The 19,499-nt window shown below is 46.6% G+C and overlaps 8 protein-coding genes across 8 annotated transcripts; 3 read left to right on the top strand and 5 right to left on the bottom strand.

Annotated features, from left to right (window-relative positions):
- Positions 1–1,374: 1,374 nt before the first annotated feature.
- Positions 1,375–4,827, top strand: N7483_012657 (aromatic acid exporter family protein; the record flags this gene model as incomplete). The annotated part of the gene is made up of 7 exons (XM_057096084.1): positions 1,375–1,418; positions 1,482–1,583; positions 1,644–1,928; positions 1,979–3,665; positions 3,715–3,804; positions 3,856–4,664; positions 4,719–4,827. The coding sequence occupies 7 exons, from the start codon at positions 1,375–1,377 to the stop codon at positions 4,825–4,827; spliced, it is 3,126 nt and encodes a 1,041-aa protein (XP_056942055.1).
- Positions 4,828–4,996: 169 nt separating this feature from the next.
- N7483_012656 (magnesium transporter CorA family protein) lies at positions 4,997–6,227 on the bottom strand (the record flags this gene model as incomplete). The annotated part of the gene is made up of 2 exons (XM_057096083.1): positions 4,997–5,585; positions 5,680–6,227. 2 exons carry the CDS (start codon positions 6,225–6,227, stop codon positions 4,997–4,999), a joined length of 1,137 nt encoding a protein of 378 aa, XP_056942054.1.
- Positions 6,228–7,428: 1,201 nt separating this feature from the next.
- On the bottom strand, positions 7,429–7,626 carry N7483_012655 (uncharacterized protein; the record flags this gene model as incomplete). The annotated part of the gene is made up of 1 exon (XM_057096082.1): positions 7,429–7,626. The coding sequence occupies one exon, from the start codon at positions 7,624–7,626 to the stop codon at positions 7,429–7,431; it is 198 nt and encodes a 65-aa protein (XP_056942053.1).
- A 1,350-nt stretch (positions 7,627–8,976) lies between these two features.
- N7483_012654 (anoctamin family protein) lies at positions 8,977–11,420 on the top strand (the record flags this gene model as incomplete). Its single annotated transcript, XM_057096081.1, has 4 exons — positions 8,977–9,070; positions 9,235–9,316; positions 9,383–9,677; positions 9,735–11,420. 4 exons carry the CDS (start codon positions 8,977–8,979, stop codon positions 11,418–11,420), a joined length of 2,157 nt encoding a protein of 718 aa, XP_056942052.1.
- Positions 11,421–11,985: 565 nt separating this feature from the next.
- On the top strand, positions 11,986–13,587 carry N7483_012653 (uncharacterized protein; the record flags this gene model as incomplete). Its single annotated transcript, XM_057096080.1, has 1 exon — positions 11,986–13,587. The coding sequence occupies one exon, from the start codon at positions 11,986–11,988 to the stop codon at positions 13,585–13,587; it is 1,602 nt and encodes a 533-aa protein (XP_056942051.1).
- Positions 13,588–13,782: 195 nt separating this feature from the next.
- Positions 13,783–14,545, bottom strand: N7483_012652 (phosphoglycerate mutase family protein; the record flags this gene model as incomplete). The annotated part of the gene is made up of 3 exons (XM_057096079.1): positions 13,783–13,867; positions 13,917–14,139; positions 14,341–14,545. The coding sequence occupies 3 exons, from the start codon at positions 14,543–14,545 to the stop codon at positions 13,783–13,785; spliced, it is 513 nt and encodes a 170-aa protein (XP_056942050.1).
- A 1,063-nt stretch (positions 14,546–15,608) lies between these two features.
- Positions 15,609–17,866, bottom strand: N7483_012651 (fungal specific transcription factor domain-containing protein; the record flags this gene model as incomplete). Its single annotated transcript, XM_057096078.1, has 5 exons — positions 15,609–15,674; positions 15,726–16,073; positions 16,117–17,343; positions 17,401–17,745; positions 17,828–17,866. 5 exons carry the CDS (start codon positions 17,864–17,866, stop codon positions 15,609–15,611), a joined length of 2,025 nt encoding a protein of 674 aa, XP_056942049.1.
- A 733-nt stretch (positions 17,867–18,599) lies between these two features.
- Positions 18,600–18,947, bottom strand: N7483_012650 (uncharacterized protein; the record flags this gene model as incomplete). Its single annotated transcript, XM_057096077.1, has 1 exon — positions 18,600–18,947. The coding sequence occupies one exon, from the start codon at positions 18,945–18,947 to the stop codon at positions 18,600–18,602; it is 348 nt and encodes a 115-aa protein (XP_056942048.1).
- Between the last annotated feature and the right edge of the window lie 552 nt (positions 18,948–19,499).

Genomic DNA, 19,499 nt, shown 5'->3' with positions numbered 1-19,499 from the left:
TCAGATACCAAATTTGTGTGTACAGTCTCATGCAGGTTTAATGGATGCAGACACTTGGACGGAGTACTATCTCCGTCCTACTTGTGAATTTGCCATGAAATTATGCATCTTGCCGATGACTTCGGTATTATATTTCCTCCGTACACTGGACACTGGGCCTTGGAACAGTCTAAGCCACGGTCAAGCCCCACTGTGGCTGTGAGATTGTCGGCTTTTCTCCGGTCCAGATCTTGGCTTAACAAAGGAACAAAGTATTGAAAATGTGTCAAAATGTGTCATTGAGGCTGAGTTTGGATTTCTTGCATTTGACATTCGGTTGATGAGATAATTCTAGAAGCTTCATGGGCACAGACCCTTCAAATGTTGCCCTCAAAATCAGTGTGACACATTCAGGCACCAGTCCGATAGTGTACTCCACACATCAAAATATTGCGATCAAAGACAAGGATTGATTTGTCTCTGTGCATTTTCTAACTCCCCCATTGATCAATGACCAAGGTCCAAGGTACCGTTGTACCAACTTGAAGTCTCCATCTCTGCAGGGCTCCCGAGGTCAGATCTGCACCTCCCTCATAGTATGCTCCAGCGACAAATCTTGGCCGCAGCATAAACCGCTGGCGAATACTATCAACTTGAAGTTAATCATCACTAGGTATGACTGGAATCAGAATTCGATGTCATAGTAGTAGTACTACAAGTTCAAGTTCAAGTTGAGATGGTTGATCATCGGGAACTTGAACACTGGGAGTATATTTTAAGCGGCCGGAGTAATTCACCAAAACATTCATCACAGTTTATATTACTAGTAACATTCAATGACCCGAACTGGTGACTTTTAAGCTACTACTCGTAGATACTGGAGATATGCCATGTTAATAAATTGCAAGTCTTTACTGAAACATTGCATTTCATCCTAAATCCAAGATATTTTATCAGCTCAATTGTATACAACATTGAACATTTCACCAGTTGACGAGGATCCACCTGATTCACGTGATCATCGGATATTGGAATTATCGACCGCACTCAATTCTAACTTGAACTTTATCAATAACAAGTCCACGGATACCGCTGGCTGATGCCGCTCTGTGAGACGAATTCGTTGCTTAAACCCCACCGTTCCTGAATTGATGGTGCATGAACCATAAGCACCAATCAATCCCTGTCTCAGCCCCATCGGCATTTGGCTCGGCACGGAATTATCACGGCAACCCGATCCACATCCAGCATCTTTCCCGAGAGTACAGACCGAATTGATTTTTCAATATTGTATTTTGCTCGCTATTTCTCTGATTTCATATATTCTGCTCATTTAATTCAACTATCGGCTGGTCCTGTGGCGGTTTATATGATCAATACACGCCAAACGTGGGCATGACTGACAAGGAATCCCGGCCATCTCGGCCTGGGATGCTGAGGTAAATAAACAGAAGTATCAAAATTGATGAGAGTGAACTAGCTAACGGACGGGTGCTTTCAAGCTTTGTCAATCCAAGTTATTGGTGGGCGAAGTTGGAGCTAGACTCGCACACGTTCCTGATGATGCTGAAAGGGGCGTTGGCCCCAACTATCACCATTGCGATGTCAGTTGCTACCGTCTAGGATTGAGGCAAGCTCGATCGGCTAACCTAAAACTCGTTCAGATATCAAAGCACTGCTATTTCTGACATAACCACCACCATTGGGTACCTTTCAGCCTTGATTTCCATCCTATCCCAGGCTCTCATGCCCCGAGCCAAATTTATGAAGATCATCTTCTATGATTTACTCTCCACCTGTGTTTCTGCGTCGCTATGCTGTCTGGCTATTTTCTGCGCTGTCAAAGCGAGAGAACATAACACCCCTGCAGATGCCAGCGAAAGCGTACGTAATGGTTTTAGCAGCGATGCTTGTGCAGTCTCTGCGGTCTGGCTGATCTTTATGATCTGGTAACGACGATCCCAAATTCAAATTCATATACAAACGCTAATTCATACAGGGGTGCGAATTCTCTCCGCGCTTTGAAACCAATGGAGCTACAAGACCCCATGGTTGCGTTTTCTATTTTTGCCTCAGTGACCATCACTCACGCAGGTCTGTTCACATCCCTCAGCGAAGGCCTGGAATTTGTTGCGCAACTTCTAAAGGGGTTCATGATTGGTTTCGCCATTGCCAGTGGAGTGTCCCTGCTCATCTACCCGATAACTAGTCGAAGTAATGTATTCCACGATCTCAAAGGCTACGTAGCCTCAATCGATGATGTCCTGCAGTCCCAGCTCTCATACGCCGAGGGTAGCTCCGTGACTGGTCTATTCCGTCGACGGGGTCTTCTTCGTCGGGCACGGACCGCTCTCAGTACCCGAGATATGCAGGGCTCAGACGAAACAGATCTACAGTCCAAGGAGAAACGGCTGCAGGGCGCAATGGCGAAAGTCAATGGGCTGCACAGTAAGCTTCACGCCGATCTATTCTACTCCAAGGATGAGATCGCATGGGGTAAACTGTCAGCGGAGGATCTTAGCAACATCGCAACACTATTCCGCAGTCTTCTCCTCCCACTCTCGGGAATGTCGATGCTGCCCGAGATCCTGGAGACAATGATCAAGAATGAAGGACCTCGTGACGACGACGACGCGCGGGATACCCTCGACGATCCAGATGAAGGGGCACTGAAACAATCTGAAATCCAGAAAGTTGTTGAGACGCATCACGCGCGGCTGGTGGATGCCTCGCAGCTGGTGAATCAGGGACTAAACTACTTCCTGCTAGCGCTGGAGCTTATCAAGCCTAAGCATTTAGACAAGGCAAAAAAGGCGCACCAGGGTGGAGTTCATGCCAGAGACGAGGAGGCAAGGGGTGAAACCTTGAGCCCGCTCCAGCAGGACTTCACGTTAAGGTTTGAAGAGGAGCTGCACGGGTACTTTTCTCGTCGGAAAGAACTCCCTGAGGCGCTGGCGTCTCTTGAGGCATTTTGTGTCTCCGAGAAAGCAGGTGCGGAGGCGGAGTCGCGATCTTCGCGAATACTTGGTGCGGATGCAGATGTGCGACAGGAGTTCTTTCTGATTTTGTTTATGGGGCATTTGCAGGATGATTTGCTTAATGCGACGCTGCAGCTGGTCAAATTTGCGGATAGCAAGATTGCTGATGGGACGATGAAACGGGGGAGACTGATTTTCCCGCGCCAGAAATCTATTCGCGAGTGGCTTTCACTTAGTACGGGGCCGAAGGATGAGAATGTCAAGGCACAGTCTGATAGTCGGCAATCTTCCCGTGTGGATCCTGGGGATATTCATCGCCCTCAGGCATTTACTGGGTTCCCCGATCCAGAACATCTTCCACCAGAGACCATATGGGAGAAATCTAGCATGATCTTGAGCTCCATTTCTCATGTCATCAGGTCAGAGCAGAGTTTGTTCGGATTTCGAGTATCTGCCGCTTCCTTTTCTGTGGCTATCCTAGCATTCTTGCACCAGACACAAGATTGGTTCGTTCGACAAAGATGTATCTGGGCGATGATTGTTATTGTCATCGGGATGAACCCGACGAGCGGGCAAACCATGTTTGGTTTTGTGGCGCGCATAGTGGCAACAGCCATGTCGCTTGTGCTGAGTTTAATTGTTTGGTACATTGTGGATGGGAAGACAGCTGGAGTGATCATATTCCTGTATATTGCAAATGTCTTGGAGGTAAGAGCAGGCAAGTCAGTTTGAAGTAGCGATACTGACATTTGAACAGTACTACTTCTATGTCAAATTTCCACAGTACTTTGGCGCTTCCGTCGTCTCCATAGTCACTTTGAACGTGATTGTTGGATACGAGCTACAGGTGATTCCCAGTTCACACACTGCAAGAAAATACAAGCTAACTCATGGTTAGGTTAAAAAACTGGGTATCACAGAAGCCGAGTCAAACGGCCAACCTTACTACCCGATCTACCTCTTCGGTCCTTACAAATTGGCCGCTGTAGCAGCAGGCTGCGCCATTTCATTCTTCTGGGTAATCTTCCCATACCCTATCACCGCCAAATCACAACTGCGGAAGCTCCTCGGCAAGAGTCTATTCGTGTTGGCCAAGTTCTACAGTGCCATGCACACGACGATCGAGCTGTGGCTCAGCAACGAGTTAGGCGATATCGAAGATAAGACCTCACCAGCACACCAACTCCGCGGCTCAAGACATAAAATCTTCAAAGAAGAAATGATGCTTCTCAATGGTTTACGGATGCACAGCCATTTCAGCACGTTTGAGCCACCCATCGGTGGCAAGTTCCCAAAACAGACCTACGACAATATCATCTCGGAGATCCAGCGCATCCTAACCAGTATGTCCTTAATGGCTCATACTACCCAGAGTTTGGAGGGCTTTGCTGTAGAGCCTGAGTCTTCACCGAACGCGGATGCTGAGGCATGGAAGTCTCGTCTCGCTGAGATAGCCTTGAAATCTACTGACTTCAACTCTCACCGGATTACATCGTTACTTTGTCATTTATCCGCTGCAATTGCGAACGCACAGCCTTTACCGCCATATCTTTCGACACCAGACTCATTCCCACTTGCGCGACAAATGCATAAAATCGATGATGAGCTACTGAGTATTCGTCATGTGGAGGACCCGGCGTTCTCTGCCTTCGTAGCTTTGGAGGTGCTGAGATCTGTTGTAAGCTTCAGCTTGCAGGATCTGATCGAGTAAGTCTCCCTCTTATCACCATGTATCTGTTGACAGAATGCTAATTTCGATAGGAATGTGAGGAAACTTGTTGGAGAGCTCAGTTTCGATTTCCATGTGAGGCAGACGGAGGGATACGCTGAATCGGCTCAACTGTTGCAAAGACCGAGTCAAGATGATTGAATGATAGCGATGAGAAATAATGCTATCAAAGTATCGGGAACTTACATAAATACTGCAATCTCTATCTGAGTGCAAATTCAAACAAAATATAGTAACATCATGATTTTTAAATATTACTAGGTATCTCTAACAAAGAACACTCAATCCACACCTCTAGTCCAACCTCTGATCACAAAAGCTTGTACTTCGCGGCCACAGCCATACTGATCACCATAAACCCGACAAAAGCCCCGAGAATGCCAAAGAACCAAGTCAAACCACCAGCATCCTGACCAGGAACAATAACATTCATACCGAACATGCCCGTAACCAGATGACAAGGAACGAAAATAGTCGCCAAGATAGTAACCTTGCTAACTACGGAGTTAACACTAAAGCTAATCCGCAGATTCGTCGCACTGAGCTGCGCCAGACAATTCACCTGAGAGCGAGCGATCATCTCATCGATATTGGTCAAAATGGATAGCGTAGTAACCAAGTGATCTTGAACATCACTCAGGTACAGGATGAGTTCACCATCAGGGAAAACAGGGGGACTATCATCCGTTGCCTGGCAGCGTTTCACCAGACCGTTTAACACGTCAACCTTGTTATGGAGGTATCGAACAGTGTGAGTGATTTTCTTGCGTAGGGCATCGATGCGAGGGATAAGTTGTTGGACGTCGTCGATGCGTGCAATGAAAACTTGATCTTCGATTGCTTCTGCTTCGCTTGCGGCTGCATCGCAAATTGGTTGGAAACTGTCGACGATATCATCACTGAAACAGTTAGTATTAAGTTTTGACTCACATGCACCTCATTTGCTTCCCTGGTTGTTGCTTAGATCTGGGTTTATGGAGGAGAGAGACATACATGAGGGCATAGCAGATCCAGTCACTTGATAAGACCACATCGTGCATTTTCCGAATACGGTCGCGAACACGGTTTACATGGTTACAACCACTCGGTGAGAAGGTCACGACACCATATTGGAAGACAAGAATGTACATCGATGCTGAAGAAGGAATACCAGGTCGTTCGTGGTCACCAGTACCAGGAGAAGGTTGAAGGAGGGTCTTGAATGAAATCAAGTAGTAGTTCTTGAACACATCGACTTTCTCACGTGGTTCCTGGAGAGTGATATCCTCGGTAGTGAGTGGATGAATGGCGAGTGCCTGAGCGACAAGATTGACATCATCTTCGTTTGCGTCCAGGATGTCGAACCAGAAGACTGGGTACGAGGGCTCAGGTCGGGACTTGAGTTTCTCCTGGATCACCTCATCATCCAGTTGGCCATGTGGGAAGATTCCTTCCCAGGTGGAAGAGGTGTATGTCTGCTGGTTTCTGGAGGAGAAGAAACTGAATCGGTCTGAGACAGGGAGAGACAGGTCCCCAGCCTGCTTCTCCTGTGATGCAGACATGATTACAGATTGATTTTGTGTGGAGCTAGCTGTCGAAGGACTGCCATGAAGAGATAGACAGTACTGGGAGGGCTGAATAAGTCGATCAAGAAAGGAACATACATCGAAGAGGGGAAGGACAGATGATTCAGCCCATTCTAGTTGGCAGGAAAAACGGCGGGTTGTGCTGTGAAAATGGGATAGTGCCTAACAGCGTTGCAAGAAAGTAGGGATTGAGTAAGAGAAAACTCCTGCAGTTCTTTCACAATAGCCAGATCATCCTTTAAGATGATGTATCGGTAGTACTAGTAGCCGAGTAAAGAATTTGCACTGAACGTGCCTTGCTGATCCTGCTTATGTTGGGCAAGTGCATACTCAGCCCTACCCGTTGACCCAGTTGACCCACGCTTACGACCCCGAAGTGGACTCGAGCAGATATCGAATGCCAATCAATCCATGGTTCACGTGCGCATGTGTTGGTCAGGGCCTTGGCCGGACCTTTTCCGAATCGGAATGAGTATGCCGAGGTTTTGATATCAGCTTGAGTTCTTTGTGAGTAATTTCTTCAAGTTGAGTCAGATTGGCTATTCCATAGATTGTCATGACTTGATTCTTCAAAGTACTCTCAGTACTAAAAGAGCCATATCATCCATGGATCTGTCTATTTGAATATTCTAAGATTCAATGTAAAGTTCGAGGTCCGACCAACCATCCCCAGGGTCCTCATGGAGGTTACCCATTCCGGCGTCGGTGGGTCAAACCATTGACGCGAGTCGGGGTAATGAGCCTTGGCACCAGGCATCTTCATTTTAAGCGAGTAATAGTATGGAGTGGGATCTAAGTTTGATAGAAGAATTCAAGTTGCATTCAAGTTGTCACAGGGGATAGTATGTATCCGGGATATCAAGGATTGTGCAGAAAAGAAAAACTTTTGACCAGTTCAAGCACTGGCATTCAAGCACTGGCAGACTTGAATCAGACAATAAAACCGAGATAACTCCATTACCCATATACATGTAAACTGCCGAGATTATTAACTCCTCGAATTACTGGTAGTAATTCATCAACAAATCAGAACTAAAACATTTGACTCATTATGTCCATGCACTCCATATACTCCGTGCTTCTCGCGTATCACCCCCATCTGAAACCATTAGTGCTACAATTCAATTTTGCGAAAGGGGAAATAGGGGATGCATACCCACATAATTTGGAATTATACTCAATTCTCCCCAACCTGTCTTGGCTCAACCCCTTGCTCCCGGTCCAGGCCGTAAGATTTGCGCAGACGGGGATAGGCAAGTAGGAAAAAGGCCACAACGGCTAGAAGGATAAGGAAAGTTGGGAGAAACATAAAGATGAATAAGAAGACGCTCAACCCGAAGGTGATACTCTGACCGCGGAGGAAACGGCGGGCCATGAGGTCGAGAATGGATGAAAACATGGGCCTGATTCAGTTCAGATGTTGGCTCTTCAGGGTATCCGGACCTCGGAAGCAGGCGGATGGAACAGAAAGAGCACTTGAAGAAGTTGACAAGTCCTGATGGTGTCCTAGTACCAGAAATCAACTGGTAGCACTTGCTGGAAAGGGAATTCAATGATCAAGTTTGATGTAGATCGAGTCCAGCTCAGTAGATCAGATGAAAGCTTCAAGCCTGGAGAAGACTCCTAGGGAAACCCAGGTGTCAAGCGCAGATCTAATTCCCCATATATACTCCAGGAAACGGACTCGGGACAATCTGGATGTGGCTAATAAAAAGTCAAGCCATTGCGTGGCTCAGGCAACCGAGATATCCAAACAGATTTTGTTGGGGATGCCGTCATGGACCCATAATAACCAAACAGAGACGAATTTTTTGAAATTGAACTCGGAAGAACAACCATTTCCGAGTCTAAAATTAGTTATAATTAAGTCCGAGTTTTTTTAAATGGGGTGGACTAGATTAATTACACTTTATAGCCGCCGGAGATATGAATGCCAACATTTGAACAGCTCAAGGTATGGATAGATGTTCGGCTTGGCGGCAATAGTTCCAGGCAGCAGTTTTTCCCCTAATTACGCGATACATAACTGCCACCATGGACAGTGTTCAGGTGATTTTCATAATTGAAAATTCCGTGTAATTTACAAAGATCTGCAAATATTTCACCGCTAATATAACCGAGAACTTGGGGGTGTGGATCAGAATTGCGCACTCGTTCGCTCCAGAGTTCCCATTATGAGCTTGGAGTTCATGAGCTAGAGCTAAGAATAATTATAGTAATTAATACATCATTGACAACTTGAGGGAACTTGAATATTCAAATGTCAATATGAAATAGAAGAAGTTAAAATTCTATCAATTGATATGTCTCTGATCCCTGTCGATCTGCATTACGGTAATTTCACCGAGTCGTCAAATCTCACCTGCGCATTCCAATGCCAATGTCGCCCTGTAGGGCTGAACATTGAAGAAAAGGGTGGATCCATGAACTCATCTATTAATTCTATCAATCAATTTATCTTATTCTTAATGATAGATTTTATTCTAATTGATTATATTATATGATTCTTCATCTTCTACTTCATACTAAGAAACCCCATTTATAACCCCAGGTCCCTTAAAATCCAAGTTCAATGTTAAGCTGATTCTTGGTGGAACCGCCATTAATTTCTCTTCTCCACACTCTTTTTCCCCCCATTCCTGTTTTTTTCTCTTCTTCCCCTCCTTGTCCATTTCACTCTTTTTACACCGTCTTTTCGTCTATTCTCCGTACACCCCGTCGAATCATGTCTTGGCTGGCGGGATACGGTAAGGCCCAGGACGAGGAGAACGACAATTTAGGCGTTGACTGGGTTCTGCAGTACGATTTTAGTGACACCGGTACGTATTCCGACCTGCATGCCCACTAGGAAGTCAAAAAAAAGGAAAAATCAAAAAGAGACAAAAAATGAATACCAATTGATTATTATCAGCCCAGAATCAAGCAATTGCAGAATTTCGTTCCTTAATTCATGATCTCACTGAAGCTGGACTTCGTGCTCAAGTTCGTCATGGACATGGATCTTCCCTATTGGTGTTTGTGCGGGTTCCCCGAGATCACCTAGGAAATATGGTCCACCAGTCACGGTAGGAACATTAAAAAAAAAAGACACATGTGCATATTTGGGTTCAAAATACTAATAATAATTATAGGACTAAAGATTGGCTATTCGGAATCACACATTCACTTCCCGAGGGCGATGAAAATACAATAGTTCACGCCGAAACCGCCGCCGAAGAAATCCGCTCCGTATATCACGCCGTGACTTGGAAGAAAGAACTGAGAGGTGCGGGAATCACTGCCAATCATGGAAAATGGAAGAATGTCACCGCTTCATTCCCCTTGCACGACCAAGACGCATGTTCGCAGCTTCTGGGCCAATTGAATCGGAAAACAGTACTCACTACTGAGGACCTCGATACGATCCGTGCTCTATTTGGTGAAAAGGTACATTCCTGTTGATAATGGTGGGTATCGTTTATAAGAGTGCTAACTCAGATCTAGGTTGCCTTCTACTACGCATTTATCCAATGCTATTCGCTCTTTTTAATCGTACCTGCAGTGCTGGGCATTGTCGGATGGCTCTATTTGGGCCCTTACTCTATTTTTTATGGTATTGCCATATGCACCTGGTGTGTGGTATTTGTCGAATACTGGAAGATTCGTGAGCATGACTTGAGTCTCCGATGGGGTGTGAAGGGGGTTGGCAGTTTGAAGGTCAACCGCCCACAATACCAGTGGGAACGCGAGGTCAAAGACCCCGTTACAGGCGAAGTGATGAAAGTGTTCCCAGGATGGAAACAATTCCTTCGCCAGCTACTCTTAGTGCCATTTGCCTCAGTTGCCGCAGTCGCACTGGGAAGCTTGATTGTGGGGACTTTTGCATTTGAAGTCTTCATCTCAGAAGTTTACGATGGTCCGATGAAAGAATTTCTAGAATTCGTGCCGACCATCCTATTCTCGCTCTCATTGCCTGGAATCAATTCCTTCTTAACCAATATCGCCACTCGATTAACGAAGTATGAAAACTACCGCACACAAGATCTGTACGACCTCGCCCAAACACAAAAGACTTTCGTTATGAACTTCATTACATCTTTCTTGCCTACCCTCCTCACGGCTTACATCTATGTTCCTTTCGGCAAATTCATCATTCCTCATTTGAATCTTCTCCGGACATACGGTCATAATACCGAAATCACATCTCATCAAGAACATGAGGTCGACCCATCGCGTTTCCAACAAGAGATCATCTACCTGACGGTGACAGGACAAGTTCTTGGATTTGCCGAAGAAATTGTTCTCCCATATGTCAAGAATGTGCTCTGGCAGAAATGGCGAAACTACCGTGATCACCAAGTTGGACTGACCCGACAACGCAGCTTCTCTACAGCGACCGATCTTCTGTTAATTGATCGATCCGACGAAGCCAAATTCTTGAAGCGGGTACGCAGTGAAGCAGACGCAGACGAGTATAAAGTTGAAGATGACATTCTGGAGATGTGTGTGCAATTTGGCTACCTCGCCTTATTTGGAGTTGCCTGGCCACTTGTCCCACTGGGCTTCCTACTCAACAACTGGCTGGAGATTCGTGGAGACTTTTTCAAGTTAACTCTGGAATGTCAGCGACCACCACCTATCCGAGCAGACTCCATCGGACCTTGTCTGCTGGGATTGGACTTCCTTGCATGGATGGGTACCTTGTCCACAGCTGCTATCGTGCACATGTACCGTGGTCCCGTGGCCGAGGTGAAGTTGTCTTCTCTTCTACTGACTGTCTTCGTGGCCGAGCAAGCCTACCTGGCTATGCGATTTGTCGCCTCAACTGCACTCCAGAAGATCTTCTCCGATCACCTGCGCCGCGAGGAAGCCCGTCGATACGCAGTGCGAAGAAGTTTCCTAGAAGCAAATAACTCGGTCGGTAATGGCTCACCTGGCCCTCGAGTCCGCCAGCGAGTCCGCTTCCATGAGAAGGTCAATGTTTATAACCCCACAGACAGTCCACCCTCTTACGATGGTTCTCCTACCCCATCAACTGAGGAAGCACAAGATGAAGTCCTTCGTGGATCTGACCGGGAGGCCGAGTTCTGGCATGGGCTATCATGCGACACTGCTGATGCAGGTGTGAAGCTCATCCGTGCCCTCAGTGGCTCTAGGCCTGTGGATGAAAAGTGGACTAAGGAGGCATAGCGTATTTCACTCTTTTTAATCTTTCTTTTTTTTCTGTTTTCTTTTTCTTCTTTATTAGCTTAGCATTGCATATAAGGTGCAAGTAATTTTCATCTTATGGGTCCTTCGATAGGAGTATAAGGTAGATCTTTTCTAACATTAGAACAACATGGTTGCCTGAATCCCAAGCCTAGAGCTATTTAGTAAGAGAAATAATAAATAGAGTATTCCGTAAAATGAGACCGGGTTCCATTATTCCGAATAATCAAAATAAATAAATTAAATAAATAAATTACTAGTGGATCCAGGGGGCGAACTGATACGTGGGGGATTGTTCAGCCCTACAAGGCTAGGACCCGCCGAACCAATGGGAAAAAACCTGGCCTTAACCTCTTCCTCTTTACCTCTCTTTCCCCCTCTCATCTCTTCTTTCTCCTTTCTCTCTTATTCCTCTCTCCTCCCTATAATCTCCTCTTTGGAGATCCTTAACCCCTCCAAAAAACGAAATGTGAAATCCTCTCCTACTCTCGGGCAAGACACAATAACCTTGAAAGAATTGAAACCCCCGGGAAAAGAAACATCCAGAATGGCGCACGCACATCCAGGATCCAGTTCCGACACATTAATAGCACCACCCTCACCAGTCCACACAACAACACACAAACCCAGTACCCTAATGGAATCTGATCTCGAACTCTACCCACTAGAATCCGAGTCACCCGCCCCAATCCCCAAACTCTTCCGCGAAGCAAGCGACATAACCTGGCAAGAGAGCCTGGAGTCAAGTCAAGAACAAGTACCCCTGGTCCGAAGACGTGGATTACATCGATACCGCCTAGTCCACCAACAACAATTCAAGAACTCCCTTCTCGCCAGTGTGGGATATCTCGAACTCGCCAATGCAGGTGACTTTGCCGCGAATGTGTGGAACGATATACCCGTGCCGACATTTGCGGCCGTGTTAATGGGGATTGGTGGGACTTTAGCCCTGGCAATGACTTGGGTTGCTGTGCAGGACTTTCGTCTTAGTTGGCGGAATGTGCGGTTGCTTCGTGAGGAGAGGGAGCATTTGATGCGATTGAAAGCGTATCATAGTCATAATTATTCCCATGATCACAGTCGTACCTGCAATGAGGGCACCCCGACTCGGAATGAGGAGTTAACTCGCGTTCTGGATAGTCGACTCGGTGTTGGGATGCGGGAGATTGGAACGGAGGTCGTGGATCGTATTGTGATGGATCTGTTAATGGGGGCGGGATCGGTGCTTGTGGGTGTTGGAACGTTGATGGCAATTGGAGGAGCGAACCCACGGGTATACAAGGCGAGTAACCTACTCTCGGGGTATATCGGCAATGCTTTAGCTGCGCTATTTGGTATTGCGAATGCCATTTGGTCGATATATTTGATACGTCGATTTCGGATGTACGATCGGGCTGTTTTGAGTCAAGAGCCGAGTGATGATATTCGTCGTCGACTGCGGCTACGATTCAAGAGGTTTCAATGGCATTCACTGGTGAATTGCCTAAATGGACTCGTCGCTGGTGCCGCGTCAATGGTGACAGCCAAGTGGTGGGAGGGATATGTGGTATTGATTCCATGTATCATCTCACTCATCATGTGCAATCACTTCTGGCGCCAGAAACTCGGATATGACCGACCGATCCTAGACCATGTCTCGCTGGCCAAACTACAGTTGACACCACTGATCGAAGATCTGGAATATGTCATTGCCATGCAACGAGTCCTGGGTGAACTGGATTCACAATTGCACCCTGATCGGGAATTAGATCACACCACTCAGCCGATTGTGCGTGCCGATTCGCTAGACTCGATGTTACGTTTTATCGTGCGAAACCATATGTTGGAGACATATGTTGATGATTTGGCCCACGATAAAACCACTCGTTCTATTTTGTCCGAGATTCCATCCACCGACTCCACCACCACCAATGGTCCGGAAACTATTGTTACGTTGGACGTTCTCCTCCGCCTTTCGCAGGCCAAGCAGAGCCACGCTCAACTTCTTCTCAACCACGCACGGAGGTTTTTATCCACCGAAGGCGTCCGCATTTTCACCCATCGCGAGCGACATTTACTAGAGTTATTGGGGTACGCTGTCTGGCAGGATCAGACCGCATCTACAGTGGCGCCTCCCACTCTCGCCAAGGACACCATAGAGTGCAAGTAATAATTAGCCAATGTTCAAGGCGACTGGTTCGCCGTCTATCATGTATAGCTGTGCGATACTGTTATAGATTATGTGCTGGCCATATTACAGAACATTTTATCATTCAACCATGTCCATTCCGTCAAGTATTTCTATGTAGTTCTATCATGATGCTAGTATCGGATAATCTATCCACACGAATCTCAGTCTGAGAATCTAGACATCCAATCCAGGACAATCCTCGTTTGTCCAAGCAGTAACATTGGTGTAGGGAGAAGGATCAGTCCAGATCCAGTTGTAGCTAAGAAAATTAGAACCATTTTACTAATCAGAGTAAAAGAATGACTCACTCATCATCAGGGTAGGTAGGCGCATCATCATCACCTAGCTCTTCCACGATCTCACCCAACCCCTTGTGCTCCCAGCAAATGAGAATGTTTCCGCTGCCGGAGTAGCTCTCCACGACATCCGCGACACAGGAGTAGTCTGTCTTGCTGCAGGAGGTATCGACAGTCAAGCCAAGTTCTTCAGCGAGGGGTTCGACAGTGTCATAAGGACGCTGACGTTTTCCATCTGGATCTAGTTAGCATTCGTATTCCCGGTACGAAAATTCTGAACTTGAAGTAAAAGTTGACGAAATTGACCAGGTGAATACATCGCAGCCTAACCCGACCCCTGAGTCAAGCCGAGCTCGGGAGCCTTGGTTCACTCTGACTCAACCCAACCAAAAACAAAACCACGGATACAAAGAAAACATTGAAGAAAGGTACATACCACTCTTAGGAGTCTCAGCCATAATATAATCAATATCATAGCCGGAATCAGGTCCAAAGACGTTCTTCAGACACTGAGCACGCTCCAGACCCTGGGCACTCAGACCATCAGAGCCGTTGCTGGGTTTTTCACCATGACGGATAAGGTAAACAATTGGATCGGCGGAAGCAAGTGCCGCGAAGAGAACAAGAGAGAGGACCTGCATTGTGGTGACAGAGATGGTATGTAACTCAGAGTCAGAGAGATTGAAAAGTGGGTTGGTGGAGAAAGAAAAATGGAAGGAGAGGATATGGTCTAGTATTAATAGTCAACCTGACCAACCCAAACTTGAACAAACCATCCAGATATCTACAAGGCTAAACCAGATTTACTAGCATGTCCCTATTTGCCAGTGGTAGTGTGTACCCAACCAAATCATAATGAACATAGTGCGGATAAACGGAATCTGGATCTGCATGTAAGGAGTAAAACTACCCAATCACTGGAATTACTACTAGGTACCCCATAGATACTAGAAGAAGTGAATCGAGAATATTCTCCAAGGTTTGCACTAATGAATCAAGCAATACAACCTCATTCACATCCTTCACTGTCAGGGCACCATACATCGTGTTAATCGTCAGGACATGGGCATATGCAACATTTTGATTCGTGTGCCGATCGGGGATTTAGTGCTTGCGCCCCGCGGCCCGCATTAGTTGTTTGATATCTTAATGATCATGGAATTGACTCGGAGTAAACGTCCTGGATACTATGGCTATGATTCTTGATGTTTACATTATTCTACAAATGTTGAAGTTTGACATCTGGAGTTGGTTTAAATTAGGTAGTTCAAATGAGAACCTTGGAATTGTATGTGTTGCGAGGTGTGATCAACCTGGCTGGTCTGGTACCTGAATCTGATTAGATTCTTCAGCACTTGAGGGCTTACACTCACCAGCCTATCTCCGAGACCCATTTTCCACCCCGAGTTCTAGACATCTACTCCACAGGAACCAGAATCCTACTGCTTACTGTGGAGATGACTTCATTGGATGACATTCAATCTTAAACATCCGATCTTGCATTCGGGTGTGCGCAAGCGCTGGAGCTAAGTATTGGATGCGTTGTTCACTCCGAATAGATGCACGTGGGCCGGATATGTCCGATTCCACTGACAGTGTGAACTATTATGGTCAGATTCACAGATGTAGATCGGAATAAGAGATTTATTGGAATCCGCGATATACGCCACGGTATTGAGTAGAGATGAAAATAGAAAAGGAAAACTAGGAGAATCCACATGATGACCAATAGATAGAGTCTGCACTCGTAAGGTCAAATTGTTCGGGTATCTGCGAATCAATTAGAAATCAGAACCAGAGTCAAGGAGAAAGAAATCTCACCATAAAATCCCAACTACTGATCAAATTAGGAAGAGATTCAAAAGGCATCTCATTGATACCTGCCAATTCCATTTGAATATTCTCTTCGCCCTCCCCAACCCTCTCCTCAAAAAATGCCAGGCACGTCGCTTGTGCCTCCTCCGCTGCACGGAGGTACAAAAGCGGGAATTGGTCTTCTGGGATACCACGCATCATTCCTTCCAGATTTGCATTGACCAGTGATAAGAATAGGTATCCCTTCGTATTAGTCTCGCCCGCCTGTAAGCATTTCCAAGTCCACTTGCACGAATTCTCAACCACAGTAAGAAGATCGCGACGTAGGGGGGACAGGACCAATGGTATCCTCCTCTTGGAGTTGTCGCTTTAGTTCTGAGGCTATGAGGAAGCATACTTGTGTGGTGATCATGCGCAATGGCCCGGATCCACATATAGCAAGGCGGGCGAGATAATCTGGTTCGGAGGATTGAGGTTGGTTCCGGTGTCTGGTGGTCATTATGTCTGAGGAAGGGTTCACGGCGCACCAAATTTGAAGCGCGGTGTCAACGACCACTTTTCTTGTGAAAGCGTATGATGTCTCGTGTAGTGAAGGGGGATAGAATGGCGTATGGAGAGCTAAGAGATATCGGCGCACCAAGAAGTCGAGCATTCGGATTTGGAATTGTGTTGGGGATGAGACACCAGGATCATATCCCTGCAGTGTTCGACATATCGCTCGATAAGACGTGCGAAGCTCTGTATCCAAGTGAATAGTTTCTTCGTATGAACAGTGCGCTCCAATCCCATTCAAAGACTTCGCAATTGCCAGCCGAGTACTGAACATCTTTCGAATGGCAAGTGAGATAGACATCTGGGTAAATGTTCCATCGGGTTTGGGCGAAGGATCATCTGCAGTAATATCTTCATCTTCAAAGTTCCCTGGTGGATGGGTATCAAAGTCTTCCAGTGTCAATAATGGAGGAGCGCCTGAATCGACACTCGTGTTCAGCGCCAGTTCGAGAATAGTGTTCCATAGCCGGCGGCGCATCTCTGATACAAAGGTGCTTCTATGTGGCAGGTACGAGGGATCCCTATGCATTCCCATGTAAACTGCAGTCCGGACTAATTCTCCCACGGTGATCCAAATCAAGGCTCCATTCACCCAGACGGCCTCTCTTGCAAGTAACAACAAGATTGAGATCTGTATGAACGGCAAGGTAAGACGAGCTTTGAAATCCGGCTCGGCAATCCATGTTTGTGCCTCGTAGACCCAGTGAACTGACTGAGTTCGCAGAGAATAATTATCATCGTGGACCACAGCTCCAATAGCCATGATCAGCTTCAGCAAGATGATAAATTCCATGTCCGGTGGTGTGTCCGATCCCCATAACGCGTCATAGTCCTTTCGGAATGTCGGTACGTGCAGCACACGATACCTGCATTCGTATGTGCGTAGATATACATCCACAAGGGCATCCGCCAGATTCTTCGGCGGCAAGTCAGGAGTCGAGGGAGTAGGCCATGATGGCGTCCTTTGTGATTTAATTATTCTCCCAAGATACTTGCACTTTTGTAAATTGAACAACACTTTCGAATTATCAGCCGACAAAAGCGGCTCGACTGTTTCCAAGATATCCATAAACTGATTCACATTAGCTTTTTCTATCCTATGCCTGTCATACATAGTAGATTATCCTACCTCTGCAACTCCGTTTATCCAGTGACTCTGACCAAAAATACGTGTTTTGTGCACAATAGTCCGCGACATAGTAGGTGCCTGACCCTCAGAAGGCGCTTCACGATGAACATGGAATATCCCCGTGATATGCGACTGATTCCCTCTGGAATCCCATATCGGGCTCTGAGCCGATGCCGCCGAGGCGCGCTCGGCCTTAGCCAGTTGATCCTCAAGTAATTTGATCTTGGATCTGAGCACCTCGACCTCTCGAGTAGATGACTGGCTAGCAGGTGTTGAGGGATTCGTTGAATGAGGTACCACAGACGAGGAAGAATGACTGACAACCTGAGATCCTCTTGAGTTGCTCTGTTGATCGACTGATGAAATCGTACTCCGCTCGGCCTCCCGAGATCGACGACCGCGCGGTGGCGGGGAATTAGTCACATACTCGCAAACCGAGTTCTTTGACCGAAGACAATTGTTGCATGGTGATCCTCGATTGCACCTGATTTTTCTCTTCCGGCATACTGTACAGGAGCTGTAGCGGGTCAGTGATCTACGCCGATTCACCACCTTGTGGATGCTTACACTGGTGGTCTCCTGCGTCGGCGCTCGGGCTCGGCTGCGGGTATTACCCCGGTGGGGTTTGTGTTCATCTGTGGAATGTTGCTTCGCGTTCCCTAAAATATACAGCTGGCCAATTACACAGGGTAATCTTCTTGTGATCTGTTCAGCTTAGATGCACATGTGAAGTATTTTTTGAATCTTCAGGGGTTAAGCACAATATGCTGGGATTCGATGTGTGATAACTGCGCATCTGGTCCGTCTCGTCTTCCATATCCCGAGTCCGAGTCCGCGGTATTTTCATGCTGTAAGTGAGTCTCCGTTTGTGATTTTTCTTTGTCGCTGCAGACGAAACTATCGGTGGATTGAACATATTGGAAATTCAAGCTTCGATTTTTGCGGAGACTTGACTGCCCAGGTGGATTAAGTACATCCCCACTCCAGATAACCCCTCAGAGCATCAGCGATGTCATAAATCATGGCGCGATCCAAGTCCCAATCAAGTCTGGGCTGCAAATAAATCAGCAAAATAAGTCGGCCTGAAAAATAGGCGAGGGGAACACAACCCCCAAAATCTCGAGAAAATGGCAAGGACATGCAAGATATCGTCCATTTGAGTCAAATTCAACCCAGCGCGACAAAAGTATGTTCTCTCGCTAGACCTTGTGGGCGCCGATGTTCTTGTTCTCAGCTTGTCTCTGATCCTCGATGACTTCGTTCTCAGCATCGGCCGTGGTGTCGTTGGAATCATTGTCACTCAACTCAACTAAGTGGCGAATAAATTGTAACCGAACACGATCCAGTTCGGGTTCAAGATGATCCTCGTGCATCACTTTCAGGAGGCGAGCGACCCTCTCGGCTTTCTCTTTCCGGTGCGAAGTATCATCGGGATTTTTGGGATCATCAGAAGAGGTGGCGCAGTCATGAGGGTCGTTTCCTTGTGCCCAGTCTGGGAGAAGTGGTCGTTTGACGCGGTTTCCTTCATCGTCTAGAGTCCAGCGCATTTTGACTGTTTTGGCTTCGACATCTGTGGATTAGCTCCTGAACGATAATCCTGATGGTGATATCTAGTCTTACCTTGATTAATGTGACCTCGCGAAATATGGGAAATATTGAGTGGGAGGGGAGGCGGAAGATGAAAAGCGAAGAGATGGAAGATTGGAAAAGTAAACAGCTTCTCATCTCAGATGACTTCGAAGCTTGGACACCAAGATGCTAAACTGGCCCGCGGCGAGCAACTACAGTATTGCTATACGCTACACGAACCTCGCTTGAAAGTCACGCTTGTTCATGTCATTTAGCCTAAAGATTCTGTTTTTCAGACTTTTCCCTGCGACTAAAAGGTATGAATCTTCGCTAGGTACAGCACTTGAGTCAGACCACTACTGTGTGCAGAGAACACACTACTATATCAAACTCCAGGTCGGAATGATCCCGCATCTTAAAGATATCTATTTATGACTCCCACCCCGCACGTTGTCCTGCTTAGCTTGATCCACAAGGCTCATTCTCGCGTAGTGGGAAGTGACTCCAGGGCTTCCAGGTTTATATGATTG

Source organism: Penicillium malachiteum (assembly GCF_028827825.1).
Source record: "Penicillium malachiteum strain IBT 17515 chromosome Unknown utg000005l:1.0-9002435.0:326005.0-9005861.0, whole genome shotgun sequence".
Taxonomy (NCBI): domain Eukaryota; kingdom Fungi; phylum Ascomycota; class Eurotiomycetes; order Eurotiales; family Aspergillaceae; genus Penicillium; species Penicillium malachiteum.
Note: the sequence above shows the minus strand (reverse complement) of the source record. Positions and strands in the feature narration are given on the sequence as shown.